Source organism: Bos grunniens, chromosome 14 (assembly GCF_055505025.1).
Source record: "Bos grunniens cultivar Pamir isolate PY7600 chromosome 14, Bosgru_T2T1.0, whole genome shotgun sequence".
NCBI lineage: Eukaryota > Metazoa > Chordata > Mammalia > Artiodactyla > Bovidae > Bos > Bos grunniens.
The window spans coordinates 17,966,814-17,990,050 of record NC_141178.1 but is presented as its reverse complement, the minus strand read 5'-3'; the positions used below and the strand labels follow the sequence as shown (position 1 = coordinate 17,990,050).

The window sequence follows — 23,237 nt, the reverse complement described above, 5'->3', positions numbered from 1 at the left end:
CAATTCTGAAATCTTGCACAGAAAATATCTTAGCATTGGAAAAAATATAAATTGCAACGGGAAATGTCATATTTTAATTTGAGCCATCTCCTATGTAGTGCAATACAGCTGTTGTGTTCAGGATATTAGCTCTAAGTAATGAAGCATCTGAGATTTCCTTGAAGAGGCAAACAGAAACATTTTTATATTTTTCCCTATAATTCCAAAAAGCTAATGTGTATTCAGAGTAAATCTGTTTGTCATCTCACTATCCTTTAGAAGACAAACATTTATCAAAATGTTTCCCTCCCTCCCCTTCCTCCCTTTCTCTTTCTCTCTTCTTTTCTCCCAGTTTGTTTCACCATTCCACTCTCCAATTCCATTCTTCCTCCTGTCTCCAAGGTATCTATCCTCCATCTATTTTTTTCATCATAGGCTTGAGAGTTTAGCTAAACAAGAAAATTAACTTCCAGAATTTCAAGACCCTAAGACATGTTTCAGGGGGAGGCGTTGATTTTTTTCCCCCATATCCGATACAGATGCCAAGAGAGTGAGTCACAGACACAGGTGTAGAGCAGGGCCGGGCAAGCCGCCCGTGGTGCATTTCCTGATTACATAACCTTTGAGTGTCTCCAGGAGAGATGAGGTCTAGAGAGAGCCATGCTGAGTGCAGTGCCAGGCAGTCTGATCACAGACAGGCAGTGCTTGTATCCCTTCTCAAAAACTTCCCTGCTGGGTTGTTAAAGCATCACAGGTTAGTGTTTAAATTGGAATCATGTAGGCCACAGCTGTGCCTTGAGTGAATCTCAGCTTTAATGTGAGTCAGAGTAGCTGACTCTGATATGAAGGGAGCTTTTTCTCCTCCAACATTAGCTACATTGTTATTTCCTCAGTGGCTAGAAAGGACAAACTGGGTGGCCAATAAAAAAGCAAGTGATCCAGGATTCTTAAACAGTGAGTTTCTAACCCATATGTGTGTGTTAGTCACTCAGTTGTGGTGGACTCTTTGCGACCCCGTGGGCTATAGCCCACCAGGCTCCTCTGTCCATGGAATCCTTTAGGCAAGAATACTGGAGTGGGTTGCTGTTCCGTTCTCCAGGGCATCTTCCTGACGCAGCAATCAAACCCAGGTCTCTTGCATTGCAGGCAAGGTTCCTTACCATCTGAGCCACCAGGGAAGTCTCTTCTAACCCATAATTAGACTATATTGTTTATTAGGTATATAAACCATAATCTTTATATTCCATTTTAAAGTCAGTTTACATCAACTTAAAAATGATTTGCACCATCTTTATAGAGATCTTAAAGGTGGTGTTGGCTTCCCTGTTGGCTCAGCAGTAAAGACTTTGCCTCTGAATGCAGGAGACACAGGTTCGATCCCTGGTTGGGGAAGATCCCCTGGAGAAGGAAATGGCTACCCACTCCAGTGTTCTTGTCTGGAGAATTCCATGGACAGAGGAGCCTGGTGAGGTGGTGGGGGGCGGGGGGGGGGGCCCCCAGGGGGGGTGCCCCCCACAGCCACGGGGGGGTGCCCTCCACAGCCCATGGGTTCACAAAGAGTATGACAGGACTTTGCAACTAAACAACAAAAGGTATCAACTTTTTAATTTTGTTTCATATATATGATTGTATCCCTTTGTTATATATTTTGTTATATATATGTGTTTGTTATATATTATCAGTTGGTCAGTTATCCACCTAAAGATTATCTCTGGATTATTAGAAACATAGAAAGACATTCTCAGATTTTAATGGCAAAATTAAGTTGAATGTACTATAGACTTATTGTTTGGCCTTATTAAGGACTGACAGATCAATTTTCTTCTCTTTACCCCCTTAACCGTCTTTGTCCCCACCCACCTTGGGAGGTGAGGAAGAGGGAGAGACCAGAGACCAAGCCTCAGAGGAAGCCAGTAAAGCTGCACAGTGTAGACTTCCAACCCCTTTCTAAGGCTTCCAGTTCTGTGATTTTATAATAAAACTGGTGAAGAATCTGGAAGGCGAGGGGGGTGTATTACTCGTCAGGATTATGCTAGCAGGGGATTATCATATGCTAGGGGATATCATTATGCTAGCTAGGATTATCATAGCAGGGGCTGATACTTGATCAAAGAAAAGTTATTTAGGTGATAATGAACAGTGTTCTGATAAACTAGCTGCAAGAAAACAAACAAAAAGTGGGAGGGCAAATACCTAGGTTTAGGTATGATCAGAGAGGGGCAGTGTTTTAAAATTCCTTTTAAGATTTTCATTTAGAGCATTTATTCTTAATAGGGAAGTCTGTAAAGCTTCAATCCAACTTTCACATAAAATATTCCAGTTTTGGGATTTTGGCTTTTGATATTCAATTCATAGCTTCAGTAGCTTCAGCTATTCAATTCATATGATTGCAAATTAGACAGATGCATGTTTCATAGAAAGGAATATTCTGCCTTTCTTTATTTTTAGCTTTAAATAAGTGCTCAGTACTTTTGGGAATCTTGTTTCAGAGAAACTTTAATTTTATAAAACTGGTGGCAGTTAAATATGGAGAGACCATATAATTTATCATCTAAACCAAGATTCTTTTGAAAATAAAAAGGAAACTAGTAATAATTATACCAGGACAGTAGGCTTAAACTAGAATGAAGTCACATGGCACCCTAACTGTAGCTCCTTGAGACACTGAGATATGCAGTTAAATCATTTGTGAAAAACAGAGACTCACAGAAAGAGATCAGATTTGTGGTCATCGGAAGTGGGTGGTATGGGGAGGGAAAATTGGATGAGGGTGGACAAAAGGGACAAATTTCCAGTTGTGAGATAAATAAAGTCTAGGGATGTAATATGCACCGTGGTGACTATAGTTAATGTTGCTATATAATATATATGAAAATTAAGAGAGTAGACACTAATAGTTCTCATCACAAGGAAAAAATTCTTTCTATTTTCTTTTTGTTTCTATCTGAGATGATGGATGTTAACTTACTGTTAATAATTACTGTAGTAATTATTTCCTGATATAGGTAACTCAAATCATTATGCTGTACAGCTTAAATTTTTACAGTGCTACGGGTCAATTATATCCCAGTAAAACTGGAACAAAATAGACGAAAGACAACATCAAGTGTACATGGACGCCTATGGCTTTATAGAGCACAGTATGAGTTTGAGGTCAGGAAGCAGGAAGTGACCTGAAAACGGTCTGATTGAGCTTGACCAGAAGACAGCATTTTATTGTTTTTGGTGGGATGGAACTGCTGCCCCTTATTTCCTCTTTATATTTTTATACTTGTCAGTTTCTCATTGTTTTAGTGTAGAGAATTAAATTTATAGGATTGGCATTTGAGAGGGAGGAGAGGAAAGTGGGAAAAGGTCAAAGACGGTTCTGTGAATGATATGTTAAGTAATGAATACTCGAAACCCAGAGAGGCTTGGGAGAATAGATAATGAGTTATATTACTCAGTCATTGAGTTTGAGGGTCCATAGGCTATCCATGTAGTTATAGCAAGTAGACAGCTCTTAGCCAAGGTTTTCAGTTCAGGAAGGAAATCAGGTCTAAAGTTGTATATATTTGGGTTTCTTCCACATAGAGTTGATTGTTAAGTCTATGAGAATGCATGAAGTCTTTCATTCATTCATTCATTCTAAATTTAGCATTATGGTAGCTGGTAGGGATACAGTAATAAAGGAGATCAAATATGTCTTCACAGAGTTTATGGTGCAGTGGGAGAAACATACAGATAGAGGTCCTATGAGCACACATAAGAATCATACCTAAGCCAGACTTCAGGAGTCAAGGAAGACTCAGTCCCTTAGGATAAATATTTAATAGAAGCTCAGCAAAGGGGAAGAGAAGATGAGGGTGGAGTACAGAGAAGTCATAGAGCACCCAAGTCCTTTGAGAGAGTGCCTGGCATGTGTCAGAAACTGAGAGAATGTGAATTAAGAAGAAAATATATTAAAAGTTGAACATAGGACTTTAAAGAATGATTTCTTTGTAGGAGGCAGAGATATGGATAAAGAGGAATCAACACAGGAGCCTAAGAATGGAAATTGGCAGAGAATTTGGAGAAAGTGTTGAAGGCAGGGGAGAGTCAATCGTGTTAAAGCTGTGTAAGGAGTCAAGTAGGGTGAAGATTAAGGAGGGAAACTATTGAACTGGCAGTTATGTAGTTCTTTGAGGACTTGGGCATCAGTTTCATTGGCATGAGAACCAGATTGCAATAGATTGAGGAATGAGAGAAAAGGAAGGATGAAGTTTTGTAGGAAAGGGAAAGAGAGAAAGGGGGTGATATTTGTGGACAAAATAGGGAAAATATTTAAGAAGGGGAGAGATGCTTGGCTTGAATACCTTTGAAGCATTTGGAAAGAGATGATATCAATAGAAAGGTAGGTTAAGGGTGTAATTGGTGTTGCAGTGTTATGTGAAAGTGGAGTCAAGAGCACAAATGAGTAATTTAGCCTTGGAAAGAAGTCCGTTGAAACATCAGAGGAAAGAGAAAGATTTTGAAGAAAGCTCTTGAGAGGAAAGTTGAGGACATTCATACCAGTGGTTTTCCCAGTTAAGTGGAAGATAAAGTCCACTGAACATGGAGAAGCATAAGGGTACAGTTCAGAGCTTTAAAGAGCATGGCAGAGTTGAGAAATAAACAAAATTCTGCCAAGCTCTGCAGTCACAGTTGAGGTTTTGTTGTTGCTTTTGTTTTTTAAAGTCTATTTATAATGGAACCAATTATCACAGATTTTATTGGGTTCTTGAGGATAGAATTGGAAAAATGAATAAATTATTAGGCTGACCCAGAATTGAGCCTTGGCAAAGCAGAAGATTGAGGTGGGAGAAATTGAGGGTATTTTAAGAGTGTGGGTGAAATGATGGCCAGTCTTTAGTTCCATCTACGTAAGAAAGTAGTGGTGGTGCACAGTTTATTTAGAGGGCAAGAAGAAGCTGCAGATTGTGCTAAAAGTAAAGGAAAGCTTGGTGAATAATGGTCAGAGAGGAAGCTGTGCTATTGATATAGTAAATGGTAAAGTGAAAAACTCAGCAGTGGCCACAGAACTGGAAAAGGTCAGTTTTCATTCCAATCCCAAAGAAGGACAGTGCCAAATAATGTTCAGACTACCATACAATTGCACTCATTTCACATGCTAGCAACGTTATGCTAAAAATCCTTCAAGCTAGGCTTCAGCAGTATGTAAACAGAGAACTTCCAGATGTACAAGCTGGGTTTTGAAGAGGCAAAGGAACCAGAGATCAAATTGCCAACATTCATTGGATTATGGAAAAAGCAAGGGAATTCCAGAAAAATATCTACTTCTGTTTCATGGACTATGCTAAAGCCTTTGACTGTGTGGATCACAACAGTCTGTGGAAAATTCTTAAAGAGGTGGAAGTACCAGACCACCTTACCTGTCTCCTGAGAAACCTGTATGTGGATCAAGAAGCAGCAGTTAGAACTGGACATGGAATAACTGACTGGGTCCAAATTGGGAAAGGAGTATGATAAGACTATATATTGTCACTCTGCTTATTTAACTTATATGCAGAGTACATCATGGGAAATGCTGGGCTGGATGAATCACAAGCTGGAATCAATAACAAATAACATCTTGTATTATTTGTTATTGTTGTTAAGCTGTGTCTGACTCATGTCTGATTCTTCTGCGACCAGTGGACTGTAGCCTGCCCATGGACAGGTTCCTTTGTCCATGGGATTTTCCAGGCAGGAATACTGGAATGGGTTGTCATTTCCTTCTCCAGGGGATCTTCCCAACCCAGGGATTGAACCTGCAGCTCCTGCCATGTCTCCTGCCATGTCTCTGGCATTGCAGACAGATTCTTTACTGTTGAGCCACCGGGGAAGCCCTGGAATCAAGATTGCCAGGAGAAAAGAAATATCAACAACCTTAGATATGCAGGTGATACCACTCTAATGGAAGAAAGTGAAGAGGAACTAAAGAGTCTCTTGATGAAAGAGGAGAGTGAAAAAACTGGCTTGAAACATAACATTCAAAAAACTAAGGTCATGGCATCTAGTCCCATCACTTCATGGCAAATAGAAGGGGAAAAAGTGAAAGCAGTGACAGATTTTATTTCCTTGGGCTCCAAAATCACTGCAGACAGTGACTGCAGCCATGATATTAAAAGGCACTTGCTCATTGTAAGGAAAGCGATGACAAACCTAGACAGCATATTAAAAAGCAGAGACATCACTTTGTCAACAAAGTCCATATAGTCAAAGCTATGGTTTTTCCCCTAGTCACATATGGATGTGAGTGCTGGTCCATAAAGAAGGCTGAGCACCTAAGAATTGATGATTTTGTTTTGTGTTGCTGGAGAAGACTCTTGAGAGTCCCTGGACAGAAAGGAGATCAAACCAGTCAATCCTAAAGAAATCAACCGTGAATATTCATTGGAAGGACTGAAACTGAAGCTGAAGCTCCAGTATTTTGGTCACCTGATGCAAAGAGCTGATTTATTGGAAAAGACCCTGATGCTGGGAAAGATTGAAGGCAAAAGGAGAAGAGGGTGGCAGAAGATAAGATAATTAGATAGCATCACTGACTCAATGGAAATGAATTTGAGTAAATTCTGGGAGATAGTGGAAGACAGAGGAGCCCAGCATCCATGGAGTAATGAAGAGTCGGACAGACATGACTTGGCAACTGAACAACAAGGAGAAGTGAAGGTCATTCTGAAGAAAATCATAAGGCAAAATTCCAGAAGGTATGATAGAGTATATAAACGGCATGTAGAGTCTCTTATAGGACTGTGGGTAGTAGTAGATCTTAAAAGACACTAGGAGTGAAGGCAAGACTGGGAATGGAAGGAAGTGATTTGGATGTCTTCCAGAAGCTGACAGCCACTTCTATCACTGTTACTGGAGTCACCATTTCAGCTGCTTTTGTACTTTATCCCCTTCACTGTTAATGCTTTTTTTTTGTTTTGTTTTGTTTTTTTTATTTTTTTAAAATTTTATTTTATTTTTAAACTTTACATAATTGTATTAGTTTTGCCAAATATCAAAATGAATCTGCCACAGGTATACATGTGTTCCCCATCCTGAACCCTCCTCCCACCTCCCTCCCCATACCATCCCTCTGGGTCGTCCCAGTGCACTAGCCCCAAGCATCCAGTATCGTATATCGAACCTGGACTGGCAACTCGTTTCTTACATGATATTTTACATGTTTCAATGTCATTCTCCCAAATCTTCCCACCCTCTCCCTCTCCCACAGAGTCCATAAGACTGTTCTATACATCAGTGTCTCTTTTGCTGTCTCGTACACCGGGTTATTGTTACCATCTTCCTAAATTCCATATATATGCGTTAGTATACTGTATTTATGTTTTTCCTTCTGGCTTACTTCACTCTGTATAATAGGCTCCAGTTTCATCCACCTCATTAGAACTGATTCAAATGTATTCTTTTTAATGGCTGAGTAATACTCCATTGTGTATATGTACCACTGCTTTCTTATCCATTCATCTGCTGATGGACATCTAGGTTGCTTCCATGTCCTGGCTATTATAAACAGTGCTGCGATGAACATTGGGGTACACGTGTCTCTTTCCCTTCTGGTTTCCTCAGTGTGTATGCCCAGCAGTGGGATTGCTGGATCATAAGGCAGTTCTATTTCCAGTTTTTTAAGGAATCTCCACACTGTTCTCCATAGTGGCTGTACTAGTTTGCATTCCCACCAACAGTGTAAGAGGGTTCCCTTTTCTCCACACCCTCTCCAGCATTTATTATTTGTAGACTTTTGGATTGCAGCCATTCTGACTGGTGTGAAATGGTACCTCATAGTGGTTTTGATTTGCATTTCTCTGAAAATGAGTGATGTTGAGCATCTTTTCATGTGTTTGTTAGCCACCTGTATGTCTTCTTTGGAGAAATGTCTGTTTAGTTCTTTGGCCCATTTTTTGATTGGGTCGTTTATTTTTCTGGAGTTGAGCTGTAGGAGTTGCTTGTATATTTTTGAGATTAGTTGTTTGTCAGTTGCTTCATTTGCTATTATTTTCTCCCATTCTGAAGGCTGTCTTTTCACCTTGCTAATAGTTTCCTTTGATGTGCAGAAGCTTTTAAGGTTAATTAGGTCCCATTTGTTTATTTTTGCTTTTATTTCCAATATTCTGGGAGGTGGGTCATAGAGGATCCTGCTGTGATGTATGTCAGAGAGTGTTTTGCCTATGTTCTCCTCTAGGAGTTTTATAGTTTCTGGTCTTACGTTTAGGTCTTTAATCCATTTTGAGTTTATTTTTGTGTATGGTGTTAGAAAGTGGTCTAGTTTCATTCTTTTACAAGTGGTTGACCAGTTTTCCCAGCACCACTTGTTAAAGAGATTGTCTTTAATCCATTGTATATTCTTGCCTCCTTTGTCAAAGATAAGGTGTCCATATGTGCGTGGATTTATCTCTGGGCTTTCTATTTTATTCCATTGATCTATATTTCTGTCTTTGTGCCAGTACCATACTGTTAATGCTTTTAAATCAAAGGGATCGCTCTGATGTCTATACAAAGAGTTTGGTATGTGGCATGTCAGTCTTCTTAAAATACAGTTTTGAATGTAGCTGACCCAGTGACAAAGAAGTTGCTTTATTTTGTCATTAGAAGATATTCCTGCGCCGATAATAAAAACTTTTTTTTCTTTTTTTGCTAAATAGGGAGTGATTTTATTTTATTTTAATATTTATTTATTTGGCTGCATCAGATCTTAGTTGTGATGCACAGGCATTTCTAGCCGTGGCGCTTGGGCTCCAAGGTGCCTGGGTCAGTAAATGCAGTGCACAGGCTTATCTGCCCCAGGGCATGTGGGATCTCAGTCCCCAAGTTCCCTGACCAGGGATGAACCCGTGTCTCCTGCACTGGAAGGTGGATTCTCAACCACTAGACCGCCCAGGGACGTCCCCAAGAACTGATTTTAACTTATGTAATTTGGGGAGTCAAGTTTACTTTCCTTTGGGTAAATCTGAAATTACTGAAACAAATTCTGGAGATATTTTTAATGTTGTTAATTTCATCAAGTTAGTCTTCGTTTCTTAACTTGCCTTAGTATGTGCTCAGTTGCTCAGTCCTGTCTAACTGTGATCCTATGGACACAGCCTGTCAGGCTCCTCTGTCCATAGAATTTCCTAGGCAAGAATACTGGAGTGGGTTGCCATTTCCTTCTCCAACCTTAGTATAGACATTATTTTAATTAGTACACTTTTTAAAACTTCTAATTTAGAAAAGTTTAAGAGTAGATTTCAATCTGATACAGTCATTTAGGTCATTCTTCTAAACAATTCCCAAGGTTAGAAAAAAATTGTCGTGTATGTATGAAGAAATTTTCATTTTGAATATTTTAGAATCATTTGGAAGAGTATGGTTCACTTTGAACTATTAAATCCAGCAGGCTAGGAACCTATGTTTTAGGGAAGGGATTTTCCAGATTGCAAATTTAATTTATTATTTCTAACTAAATAGAATATCCAGAATGACTCTTAAGTATGCCCCTTCTCCTGTCTTTCACAACACTTAGGAAGAAAAAGATGTTCTCTGCTATGGTTCTGGTATCATCTTTTAATAACTTCCAAGAATTTTGAAGTCTATTGTCTTCTCATTTCCCCTCTCCTTAACCTCATTAATGTTATCTAAAGATCTTTTAAGTTCTCTTTATCTTCCTAGAAAATTTCAATACATGACTCATGAAATTTCTCCCTACTTTTTCTCTTTTCTCATTTTGAAGCTTTTTCAACATCCATACAAATAATCCTTATAATCTATATGCTAGAGTGTTCCCTTAACTTACCCAATATTAATGTCTTTTATCTCCATTTCTTCTAAGCTAACAATAGGGATTGCCATATACCAGAATTCAGGATAATTTGGAAGTACTCCAGCTTAAAATTTTTGAACTCTGAAATTTCCCTTTCAGATTGTAATTTCAGTTGAGACAACTATCTTCCATTCATTTATTTGGCAAGTATTATTGAATGCCTATTATATACTGAACTTTTTGGTCTTCCCTTTTAGCCATTTACAGTGCTTTTCCTTTATTTTTGCTTCTAGTTCTTTGATATCCTGCCTGCTTGTAATTGTATTACTACCCTGACTCTAACCTCATTTGCTTTTCTGCCTATAGCGAGCTTCATGGTTGGTCATTTCAATTGCACTTAATTCTGAACCTTCAATTCTGACTTCTTTTTCTTAGGCTCTGTTACTGTTTCCTCTGACCTTATTCATTATTATTATATTTTACAATCAATATGCATTGGTATTTCCCTAAATATTTGTGTTTTCTGCTGTTCTCTGTTCCATCCTGCTTTTGTCCAGGGCCTCCCTTTAATTAATTGATTGTATTTGTTTAGTGTGTGTCTGCTGGTGATGAATTCTGGTTTTGTTTACTGACTTATGACATCTTTATTTTCTTTTCATTTTAGAGGGGAACTTTTTCCTAGGTATAGAATTACAGGTTAGCAGTTATTTTCACTTGGCACTTTAAAGACTCTAGGCCAGAGTGTGTATCTGGCCCACCCCTGCTCTTAGGATGTTTTGAGAGCCTGTGGTGTTTACAGGGGCTTCCCCACTGGCAGGTCCTGAACTATAATCCCTGTCTTCTCAGCACTGAGAAACGTCCCCAAACTCTAATTATAGGTACTTATAAGGACTTCGGCTGCTGTACTTGTGAGATGGGCAGTCACTAGAGAGTTTGAATGGAGGAGTGATACACAAAAGAATTTCTCTGTTTGCTGTGGTCAGAAAAGACCATAAGGAAGCAAAGCAGAACCTGAGAGGACCAGTTAGGAGGCTATTGCAAAAAAGCAAGTAAGAGATGAAGGTGGCCTATAATTTTTTGTCTGGCTATTAAAATTTTTAACTTCCAAGCTGCCTTAAATTTTGATCTACTCAAACCATTTCATCCATATGATATCACCGTGATTTGTTTCTACAATTCATACCTAATAATGTCACTCCTCAGAGATTCCTCATTTTATATCTTCAGGTAAAAATTCAAAGTACCAAAAGATGACAGATCATATCCATGCTCTGGAGCTTATCTCCCTTTATAGCATCCTCTCTTATTCTACCTCTTTTTTTGTTGTAGTTCATTCACTAAGTCATGTCCAACTCTTTGCGACCCCATGGACCGCAGCACACCAGGCTTCCCTGTCCTTCACTAACTCTCGCAGTTTGTTCAAACTCATGTCCACTGAGTCGGTGATGTCATCCAACCATGTCATCCTCTGTTGCCCGCTTCTCCTCCTCTTTCCTTTAGCCAGTTATCTACTTGAAGCCTAGATTCTCTCCATAGGTTATAAAACTTCCTCAGATCTCCATGCCTCGGGCCATATTTTTCTTCTTCTAGAATTATCCATCATCAACTCCCTTCTCTTGTCTGACTTACTCCAACTCATCATAAAGATTCATATTAAAGATTAAGGAAGAAGCTTATTTTTTTTTTGGAAGGGTTTCTGAACCTTTTCCTTCCCTATTCCAAGACAAAAATGATTAGTCTTTTCTGTGGAATCAGTACATTTATAGCATCTACTCTCTACCAAGAACAGTTTTAGGAGTTGGAGAATCACAGAAAACTAAGCTACAATATTTGTGCTCAAGGACCTTGTTCTAGAAGAGAAGACACATAAATATATAATTACATTGTAGTGTGGTAGGTGTCCTAGTAGAAAGTATGATCTTGAGAGAAGGATATGAGTGACGTGTTCCTAGAAGAAGAAAAATCCATATCAGTTTTTAAAGAGTAACTCAGAGTTTATCAAGCAGAAAAGGTGCATGGGTTAGGGCAAATATATAAGACTTAAAGAACAATATGTCCATCAGCACTGGACTCCAAATGGAGAGTGCAGCTCAGTTGGTGAGGCAGGTAGTCTGTTGGGTCTCTAGAGCTAGAACACTGATAGCCAGTTTTCAGCCCTGGTGTGTTCTTGCCTCTTTTTTCCAAAACGGTATTTCAAACTACTTTGTAAAGTAAGCACAAATGTGTTAGAAATGTCATGAACATAGGGGAAAAGGAGATGCGTAACCCGAAATCAATCATAATAACACATAGTAGTAACCTGAGAAAAAAAATGGAATATTCAAGTCATGTACTCTTACACAAGATCCACTGTTTGACTAGTTGCCAAAAAAGAAATAGGAAAAGAAAATGAAAAGCAAAGTCTTTGCTTTGTCTTCAGTAGTTTTACACGTCCTTTCAAGAAAGAAATTACTTGAGCTAGTTTGCCTTCTCTTACCTTTTGTAAAATGCCCTTGCTGAGGAATCCACTAACCATATGGTTTCTTCCAATATTCTCTCCTTTCTCCCCCTTCTCCCTTAGTATCTTTTTGCTACATACATTGCTCCTTCAGCCACTCTTGACATTGGACTTCAACAGGAAAAGAAAAGAGAAATTTATATGAAAATACAACCACCATTTGAAGACCTTTTTGATGCAGCAGAAGAATATATCCTCCTCCTCCTTCTTGAGCCTTGGACAAAGATGATAAAATCAGACCAAGTTGCTTACAGAAAGGTATCGTGGCACTGATCAGCTGTGTGTAAACCATTCAGGTTTACTGCAAAACTGATGATAGGCAACATTGTTAACTTGCAGGAGAGAAAAGCTGAAAAAGGTCTCACATGGGCCAGGAACTCAGAGTTAAGATTTGGGCAGACACAAATTTGGGGCAGGGAAAGTATTGATTCACTTAGTTTTTCCCCATTTCCCTGTTGTCTCCTAACAAAAGACGAAAATTGATGTCATTTTTAATTCTGTCTACAAATATGTCAGCAGAGAAAAATCTGAGTTTTGGATTCTTGTGAACCAGTAAAATGTGGCATGATAATATACTAGTTTTGTCATTTCTTGCCATTTCTCAGCAGCGGCTTTAAATAAATTTGATTAATGGAAGGAGCCTGTGTATTTTTATTCTGGATGAGTTACAGTAAATACTACACCCATGGAAAATGTAAACATTCCATATGTATTATGGAAAACACATTCTGTGACTTAAAGCACTCTCAGATGTTCATCAGGTCAGACCGCTTGATTTGAGAAAAGTGCCAGCACACCTTTTTTCATTCCAAAAGAGCTGATTTTAAGTCTAGGTGCTTGAGTATTTTCACTATTCTTATTGATGTGTGGAAGATTAATTTGAATCACAAATGAAAGCCATTTGTGGGTATTTTTAATATTAAGTTACTGCATGTACCCTTACCTTATTGAATTATAACCAATATAACACGATGGCTTATTAAATTCATTGACCAAAATAATGAAAATTTCATTCCTGATTTCTTTTTGTCCTGAAAAATTAACATTCACATCCTTTCTACCACAGAAATGCATGTTTTACACTAGGAATATTGGGATATCATATGAAATTTTTGAAAACTTCTCTCCAGTCATGATTTAAATACAGTATATGGTATAGAGCAAAATGAATCTGAGATATGGTCCCACGATGACAAAAGTAATTTAGAATTATAGCTAACTTCCCTAACACCAAGAAGTTTCGGCATTAGCCGTGATTCCTATGAAATGCCTGGGACAAATTATATGCTCTTTTTTTAAAGGAAAAGTAAATTTCTCTTAATTCTACAAGCTTCTTAAATTCAGCCCAAAGGACCTCTGTAAAAGTTGGGCTGACTGGATTATGTGGACCCTTTCCCAAAAAGGATGAGCAAGGAGATTTAACCAAAATTAAATATTAAATACAGGAAGTTCTCCGTCAGCCAAACTGATTCTTGCCGGCAGTAGAGAAATGGAAAATGATCTTGTTCTCCTGACGGTGTAAAGCAGTGCAGCACACAGGCTGAAGGCTGGGTCCTGCTGTGAGGTTTAATTTCATGATTGAGTAGAGTGCCATCATTTTTTTCTTCTACTGTGGATTATTTGGTCCCCTAAAGCTAGCTGTGCCTATCTTCATGTCAAGTCGCTCGGTCATGTCTGCCTCTTAGCGACCCCATGGACTGCAGCCCACCAGGCTTCTCCGTCCATGAGATTTTCCAGGCAAGAGTACTGGAGTGGGCTGCCATTGCCTTCTCCAATCTTCATGACTATTATCCCATTATAATGAATAGAAGCTGGGAATGTGACCCACCCAATGTGTTTGCATTGTCTGTTATTTCACATGGGGTATCCAGAAAGGAGGAATGGTCTTTGGTGGCATTGTATCATTACACAGACATGTATGCATTGTATCATTACACAGACATGTATGCATCTTCTGTTTTATCATGTGCATTTGTGGTCTGACTTTGCTGTAACTAGTGTTTTTCACTATGTAGGTCTTCCTGCTTTTGCCTCCAAACTAACTTACTTTATTGGCAAGTGTATTTGTTTTTTAGCCCACTGTTATTGGCAAATTGTGCATTCTTTCCCCACTTTTTCATAATGCATATTCTTTTGATGTTACAAACTTTGTTATTGTTTTATTATAGGTGGAGCTGGTGGAAGAAACTCGACAGCTAGATTCCACATACTTGAGAAAGCTACAGGCTTTGCATAAAGAGACAGTTTTCAAGAAAGCTGAGGTAAGAAACTCTCTACTTAGAAAAACAAACATTTTAACCTGGAGAGGATTTTCACTGCATGTATTGGTGGTGTGTGGGAATAGGGATCATTGATTGAGGAGCTCATGTATGATAAAGTAGGGGGCAGGCAGTTCCATTTTCTGCTGCTGCTTTGCCTAACATGCTGCGTATGACAGGTATCACATTTTACTGACACGTTATTTAACAACAAAGCCAGAAAAAGAAAGCAGATGAAGTCGTGTAGGGAGCCAAGATACTCATTTGCCTTAGAGTCTTCAAGCCACGTTATATTCCTTTGGATGTTACTGGCTATTTTCTGTATGGCAGCAACTCTACTTGTTGTCAAGTTACAAAAAGAATTAACTTGAGTTTTCCAAACAGAAAAGGAAGTGTTGTGTGACAGCAATAAGCAAAACAAGAAAGAAAAATATGGAAAGGCTTTAACAGAGTCAATAAAAAGATCATAGGATTGACTGTGATAGTCAGGTGTTGTTTTGATATATAAATTTACAAATTTGTGATTATCTAAGTAAGCCATGGTAGATCCATAAGGCCATAAGATTAAATGTGTGTATCTACATAAAAATGACAGTTTAGGTTCATATTTATTCACATGGAAAATGCCGAGGACATGTTATTATATAAATATGTGGGGAACAAACACTGGTCTGATGTAATCCTATTCATATAAAATTGTACATGCATTTCTACTTGTATACATATATGCAAAGAGAGCTATTTGGAAAAATGTTCATCAAAATGTTAAAGATAGTTAGCTCTGAGTGACAAGATTTCAGATGATTTTTTACTTTCTACTTTCTACCTATCTGAAATCTTTATTCTTTTAAACTTTTACACAGACAGTAAAGTTATTTTTTAGGTATATTCATGATTTTGCCTTATACATATAGAAATTCTTTATTTGAAATTCCACTAATTAATACCTGGAAAGGATACATAAAAATTCATGAAGATAGTATATTATAAAGTTATATCTTAAAATTTTTTTAACATATTATTCATAATATGTCTACCTATTAAAATTTTTTAAATATAGGAGTTTATCTCATGGTCTGATGTTTTTCAAAAACAAGTAGGAAAGTGAATTAATTATTCAGCAAGTTACATAGGAAGGATTCCTAAAGAATAAGCCTCGCTAGCTTTTTGCCATGAAGGGTTTATAAACTGTTCATGAAGCATCAGAGGTCTTAAAAATAACTTACAATTGACTGTTCTATGAGGGTGATTACATCTAAAGTATCTTGTATTACTCTATAACTTAAAAAATTTTATAGGTAAAATAATGTTTTATATTCATGATCTATTATTAAGGAAAAGAACCAAGTTACAAAACCACACATAGTTGTATAGTACTATTTCCATATTTAATAAATTATGTTATGTGTAAAAAAAGACCAAATGGATACACATAGAAATGTGGTGGTTATCTCTGGATGGTGGTACTATGTATGCGGTTCGTTTTCTTTTTATTACAAAAGACATACTACTTCCATACCAACAAAAATAGTAAGATTAATATTTTATAAGCAAGTGTTTACTAAATGTTTACTAATGTTCCTGAAAAGAAGGGAATAGAATGGAAAGGACCAGAACAGAATTTGATGTGTTAGAATCACATTCTAGATTCTTTACCCAGTTCTACCATTGAATTGATAAATGCCATTGGCCTGATAATTAATTTTTATTTGTTTATCTTTAACTTTGGAAAGTAATTTGTTGTATTTAAGAGATTTTTATGAAAAGTATTATTTCACTAGGACACTACTTGTGAAATTGGAACTGGTATTTCACCACTTCCTCATGTCTCTAAAAACACAGAATACTGGAATATGGTTCCTGAAGAATATAGGCATTTTAATTTTAATGAACTGCTTAACAACAAACTGGAGTTTGAACATTTCCGTCAGTTTCTTGAGGCTCATTCTTCAAGGTGAGAAACATAACCATTTTAAAATTTCTCGATTAAAACAATTTTATAAGCTACTTATTTTTTAAGCTGCTTGTTTTGATTCAACATATGATAAAAATGATCTGATGCTTGGTTTTACCCATTTCTGTAAAAATTAATGAGCATAGTTATCTGAAATGTATATGGTTAACTTTTTGTTGGGAATTGCATTTTGATAATAGCAGCCTCCAGAATGTTATTTTGAGTGGTCAAACAATATTTGTTGATACTTTTAGCACTAGCTAAATTAAAACACCAGTATATTTCATTTTTCCCTATTTTGACTTTTCTTTCTTTTGTGTTTTTCTAGACAAGTGCTCTGATTACTAGTTCTGAGAAGCTTCTCTTTTGTATTTCACTGAGCTATTAAAATTACTGTGCTGCTTTGTGGCTTTTGTTAGTTAATACACAAATGAAGCATTGTAGTTCTGCATAGAATCTTGGTACCTTATGACACATTTATCTAATATAAAGTGAAGTATTCATCATATTTTTCTCTAATAATTTTCTCCCAAGTTGGGAAAAACTGGCTAGACCTGGGAGCCAAATTTCACATACATAGTTTCCCTTTTTTGTGATGATAATTATTCTAAATTTAACATGTTGCCAAATAGACATGCAATAGGTGGGAATTTTTCCATCTTTGAAATTGATAATACTAGTCCATCATTAATGGAAGAACTCTGAGACCCTACCAGTATGGTGGTAGGTTCTTTCCTGATCCCAGTATTCCTTGTATTCAAATATATATTTAGCCAGGACGGGACACAGTATTGTACTCATTAGTTCCATGGTCTAATCAGTTGTGTTAAACTACTCAACACAGCACTTTCTAAGTTCTATCAGATCAATTACTTGTTTGGTGTTTAACAGAATTGAAAGAAAGAAATAAGATGGGCTGTACTTTGTTTTCATTTTAGCATGGACCTTATGTGCTGGACAGACATTGAACAGTTCCGAAGAATAACTTACAGAGATCGAAAGCAAAGGGAGGCAAAATCTATATATATAAAAAACAAATACCTCAATAAAAAGTATTTCTTTGGGCCCAACAGTCCAGCTTCTGTGTATCAACAGGACCAGGTATTAACATGAAAGCGTATTTTTTACATTTTAAGTATGAAAACTAGTAATTTATTTCTTTTTGCTAACAACCTGAAAGTCATCTTTTTTCTTTTGCTTTTATGACTTATCAGTTAGATACTTCTGATATCTTTTTTTAGGTATTCATAATAATCTACAAATGTCTGCAATGTGGGAGATACTTTAAAACTAAAGTATTATATATTATTAAAACTTTGTTATTTATTAAGGTGATTTATTGAATAAAATTAACTATCATTCATCTACTCACCCATTCATTCAGCAAATATGGGTGCCTGTGAAATGCCAGACACTGTCCTAGGTGCCAGGACAAATGGCAAACAAGGTGAACAAAGTCCTTGCATCTTTCAGTGGGTAGAAAAACGGCCACTATTAGCTGTTAAGCCTCATCTCTACCTCTTTTCTGTTCTTCTCTTAACTGATATTGCTCAAAACATAATCAATCTTTGAAAAATCCTGTTTGCCATTGAATTGTCCTCCAAAACTATTTCTGTTGACCAGGAACATAGATTTTCCATTTTGTTGAGCCAAAATCATAAGGCCTTAATCACAACTTATTAATAAGTGTACAAATGTAATGGGATTCAGCAATGGGTTTGAGTGTTCATGTAATTGATACATGAGATATGGCTTAATTTTAATGACTTTGAAATATAAAGTTAAGTGTTATAATTTATTTAACTTGAAGTTTGCTAGTACTAGAAGTTTGCTAGATCAAATGTATAGCATTTGATTTCTTTATTTTCATAGTTTAAAACAATGCATACCATATGCATTGTTCATAATTAATTAAGATCCTGCCTTCCCAGGGATCCAACCCAGGTCTCCCATATTGCAGGCAGATTCTTTACCAGCTGAGCCACCAGGAAAGCCCAAGAATACTGGAGTGGGTAGCCTATCCCTTCTCCAGCGGATCTTCCTGACCCAGGAATAACCCAGGGTCTCCTGCACTGCAGGTGGATTCTTTACCAACTGAGCTATCAGGGAAGCCCTATATCATAATGGCATCAGTTCAGTTCAGTTGCTCAGTTGTGTCTGACTCTTTGTGATGCCATGGACTATAGTACTCCAGGCTTCCCTGTCTATCACCAACTCCCGAAGTTTACTCAAACTCATGTCCATTGAGTCGGAGATGGTATCCAAAAATCTCATCCACTGTCATCCCCTTTTCCTCACGCCTTCAATGTTTCCCAGCATCAGGGTCTTTTCCCATGAGTCAGTTCTTCACATAAGGTGGCCAAAATATTGGAATTTCAGCTTCAGCATCAGTCCTTCCAATGAATATTCAGGACTGATTTCCTTTAGGATTGACTGGTTGGATCTCCTTGCAGTCCAAGAGACTCTCAAGAGTCTTCTCCAACACCACAATTAAAAGCATCAGTTCTTCGGCGCTCAGCTTTTCGTTATAGTCCAACTCTTACATCTGTACATGACTACTGGAAAAACCATAGCTTCGACTAGACGGACCTTTGTTGGCAAAGTAATGTCTCTGCTTTTTAATATGCTGTCTAGATTGGTCATAACTTTTCTTCCAAGTAGCAAGCGTCTTTTTATTTCATGGTTGCAGTCACCATCTGCAGTGATTTTGGAGCCCCCAAAAATAAAGTCAGCCACTGTTTCCACTGTTTCCCCATCTATTTGCCATGAAGTGATGGGACCAGATGCCATGATCTTCGTTTTCTGAATGTTGAGCTTTAAGCCAACTTTTTCACTCTCCTCTTTCACTTTCATCAAGAGGCTTTTTAGTTCCTCTTCACTTTCTGCCATAAGGGTGGTGTCATCTGCATATCTGAAGTTATTGATATTTCTTCTGGCAATCTTGATTCCAGCTTGTGCTTCATCCAGCCCAGGGTTTCTCATGATGTATTCTGCATATAAGTTAAATAAGCAGGGTGATGATATACAGGCTTGATGTACTCCTTTCCCACTTTGGAATCAGTCTGTTATTCCATGCCCAGTTCTAACTGTTGCTTCTTGACCTGCATACAGATTTCTCAAGAGGCAGGTCAGGTGGTCTGGTATTCCCATCTCTTTCAGAATTTTCCACAGTCTTTTGTGATCCACACAGTCAAAGGAGTCCAAAATGTAGTACTTGGATGCAATCTCAAAAACCACAGAATGATCTCTATTCGTTTCCAAGGCAAACCATTCAATATCACAGTAATCCAAGTCTATGCCCCAACCAGTAATGCTGAAAAAGCTGAAGTTGAATGGTTCTATGAAGACCTACAAGATCTTCTAGAACTAACACCCAAAAAAGATGTTCTTTTCATTATAGGGGACTGGAATGCAAAAGTAGGAAGTTAATACCTGTCGTAACAGGCAAATTTGGCCTTGGAGTACAGAATGAAGCAGGGCAAAGGCTAATAGAATTTTGCCAAGAGAACACACTGGTCATAGCAAACACCCTTTTCCAACAACACAAGAGAAGACTCTACACATGGACAGCACCAGATGGTCAATACTGAAGTCAGATTGATTATATTCTTTGCAGCCAAAGACGGAGAAGCTCTATATAGTCAGCAAAAACAAGACTGGGAACTGACTGTGGCTCAGATGATGAACTCCTTATTTCCAAATTCAGACTTAAATTGAAGAAGGTAGGGAAAACCACTGGACCATTCAGGTATGACCTAAATCAAATTCCTTACAGTAGAAGTGAGAAATAGATTCAAAGGATTAGATCTGTTAGACAGAGTGCCTAAAGAACTATGGACAGAGGTTTGTAACACTGTACAGGAGGCAGGGATCAAGATCATTCCCAAGAAAAAAAATGCCATAAAGCAAAATGGTTGTCTGAGGAGGCCTTACAAATAGCTGTGAGAAGAAGAGAAGCAAAAAGTAAAGGAGAAAAGGAAAGATATACCCATTTGAATGCAGAGTTCCAAAGAATAGCAAAGAGAGATAAGAAAGCCTTCCTCAGTGATCAATGCAAAGAAATAGAGGAAAACAATAGAATGGGAAAGACTAGAGATCCCTTTAAGAAAATTAGAGATACCAAGGGAATATTTCATGCAAAAATGTGCACAATAAAGGACAGAAATGGTATGGACCTAACAGAAGCAGAAGATACTAAGAAGAGGTGGCAAGAATACACAGAAGAACTATACAAAAAAGATCTTCATGACCCAGATAATCATGATGCTGTGATCACTCATCTAGAGCCAGACATCCTGGAATGTGAAGTCAAGTGGGCCTTAGAAAGCATCACTACGAACAAAGCTAGTGGAGATGATGGAATTCCATCGAACTATTTCAAATCCTGAAAGATGATGCTGTGAAAGTGCTGCACTCAATATGCCAGCAAATTTGGAAAACGCAGCAGTGGCCACAGGACTGGAAAAGGTCAGTTTTCATTCCAATCCCAAAGAAAGGCAATGCCAAAGAGTGCTCAAACTACTGCCCAGTTCCACTCATCTCACACGCTAGTAAAGTAATGCTCAAAATTCTCCAAGCCAGGCTTCAGCAATATGTGAACCATGAACTTCCAGATGTTCAAGCTGGATTTAGAAAAGGCTGAGGAACCAGAGATCAAATTGCCAACATCCGTTGGATCACAGAAAAAGCAAGAGAGTTCCAGAAAAACATCTACTTCTGGCTTTATTGACTATGCCAAAGCCTTTGACTGTGTGGATCACAACCCTAATGGCATACATTTGTTAAGGGAAAAAAAAAAAATGAATCTCAGATTAATTCAGTAAATTAAAGAAAAATTCAGAGGTATTCACAAGTAGGGCATACCAAGTTTAAAATCTAGATCTTTGAGGGGAAAATAAACAAAAGTTCTTGGGAGTAAGTGAGAGAAGAAATTCTAGAATTAAGCAACCTTAAGAAGAATGTCTTGCCTTTGGTTCCCTGAGATACAAATCTGGGATGTATTAGCAAAAATGGCTGGGAGTATCTCAATAAGCATAAGTATGAAATAAACACTTGGAAAGTGTTTGTTTTCTATTTGGCTTGTGCTGCATTGCATGAGGTTTCATGGTATCTGATGCTACTGTGTGAACCTTCCATAGTAAAACTTGCTGAGAATTAAAAATGCAGTGGAAAAAGTCACCCATTGCTGTCATAGCAAATGGTTGGGCTTATTACAGAAGAGTTTTCCAAATGACCCTTCTTCCTCACCTTTGTCTTTCATTTTATTTGCCTATTTTATACTTAAGGATACCTGTATCACTTTATGCTTTATAAAGACCATGCTAGTTCTAATTTTAGTTGTGGCCAGTTTGCAGTTTGATTAGCAAAGTAGTCTTTTATTCTCTTTTCTTCTTATTTTTATACAGAAACCAGATTATTGTTTATACTATTTGATAAATATTATTAAAAGATGGTGAAGAGAGTTTCTCTTTTTTGTTTTTATATAAAACAATATTATTACTAGGATTTAATCTTATTAATAAAAGGAGAGCTAAGAAGAGATAATTTTTCCAGTGAGGAGTCTAATTTTTCTTCCTCTGTGCAAACAACTCACCGATTTTGAGTGATATGTACACAGAAACAGGTAAAAACCACAATGATTTCTAGTAGGAAATGGCCATTAATATTTTTTAATTTATTAATTTTATGGCCATTAGTATTTTTGAAATCAGTAATTTTGTAGAAGATGATTTTGGCTACAGAGAAATTGTGTCTTATAAAAGGGCTACTGATGCACGTCAGCGACTATTGTCTGTGCAACCTGGCCTTTTTCTGCTTCCTATCATCTCTGTTTTCTTCTTTGAAGTTGTTGGAACAGCCCTACCTTGCTACCACCATCATTCCACTATCTCCAACCCAGTGTTTATTGGTAATATGCACATTTATAATACCTGAGTCGTTTGTCTCTTAATGAAGTAATGCCTTATTTTTCTCAAACAAAAGAAAATGCCTTCTCAAAGAAGTCCATTTGAGTAGAATCAGAGCTTCATAGAATATTAGACCTAGAAGAGAACTTAGAAAACTAAAAGACTATAACGGCCTTACTTTACAGTTGAGGAAATTGAAGCCATAGAGAAAAAAAAAATGGCCTTGCAGTTGTCACACAGGATACAAAGCCCTGTGTCCTATGAAACAAGACTAAATTAGCAAAATCATACTTCTAAAACAACCACCACATAAACCACGATTCTCTGTTTGATATTAGGGGAGTTATCTGTCTTTACTATACACAATAAAGCCAGGAGCTATTTTATAGAAAATGAAAATCATGGGCTCGGCATATGGTTTTGGGGTGAATGAATAAATTAATGACCATTAGTATTTCTTTGCTTATACAGAAGTTTGTTTCATTTTTTCTTTCTTAGATAATGAATTTAAGTGGTGGCTGGGGAAAGATTCTCCATGAGCAACTTGATGCAGCTGTTCTAATCGAAATTCAGAAGCATGTCCTAAATAGACTAGAAAATGTTTGGTTGCCGTTGTTTCTTGCAAGTGAACAGTTTGCGGCGCGTCAAAAGATAAAGGTATATAAGTTAATATAAACTTGGGATAGCAACTGACAGCACCTCTCAAAACATTAAATGTGCGTACCTGTTGACTCAGCTATTGTACTACTGTGGCATAGTGGTTAAGAGCTGAGAGTCACACTTCTCAAGTTTTAATCTCTACACTGCCACATATTAATTGTACAATACTACATTTTATAAACCTTAGTTTTCTCATTTGGGAAAAAATGGAGTTAATAAGAGTAATAGCTTCATAAGATTGTTA

The 23,237-nt window shown here is 37.4% G+C and overlaps 1 protein-coding gene across 16 annotated transcripts in view; it reads left to right on the top strand.

The window, feature by feature from the left end:
* Nucleotides 1-23,237, top strand: part of RGS22 (regulator of G protein signaling 22) — a 140,519-nt gene that overhangs the window by 82,799 nt on the left and 34,483 nt on the right. For 13 of the 16 annotated variants that reach the window (XM_086336108.1, XM_086336109.1, XM_086336111.1 and 10 more), the window contains 5 exons: nt 12,279-12,473; nt 14,384-14,476; nt 16,255-16,427; nt 17,366-17,528; nt 22,832-22,990. In XM_086336108.1, coding sequence (XP_086192234.1) covers nt 12,279-12,473; nt 14,384-14,476; nt 16,255-16,427; nt 17,366-17,528; nt 22,832-22,990 — 783 coding nt within the window. The remainder of the gene's footprint in view (nt 1-12,278; nt 12,474-14,383; nt 14,477-16,254; nt 16,428-17,365; nt 17,529-22,831; nt 22,991-23,237) is intronic. The other 3 variants (XR_015140533.1, XR_015140532.1, XR_015140534.1) reach the window with 1 other exon arrangement.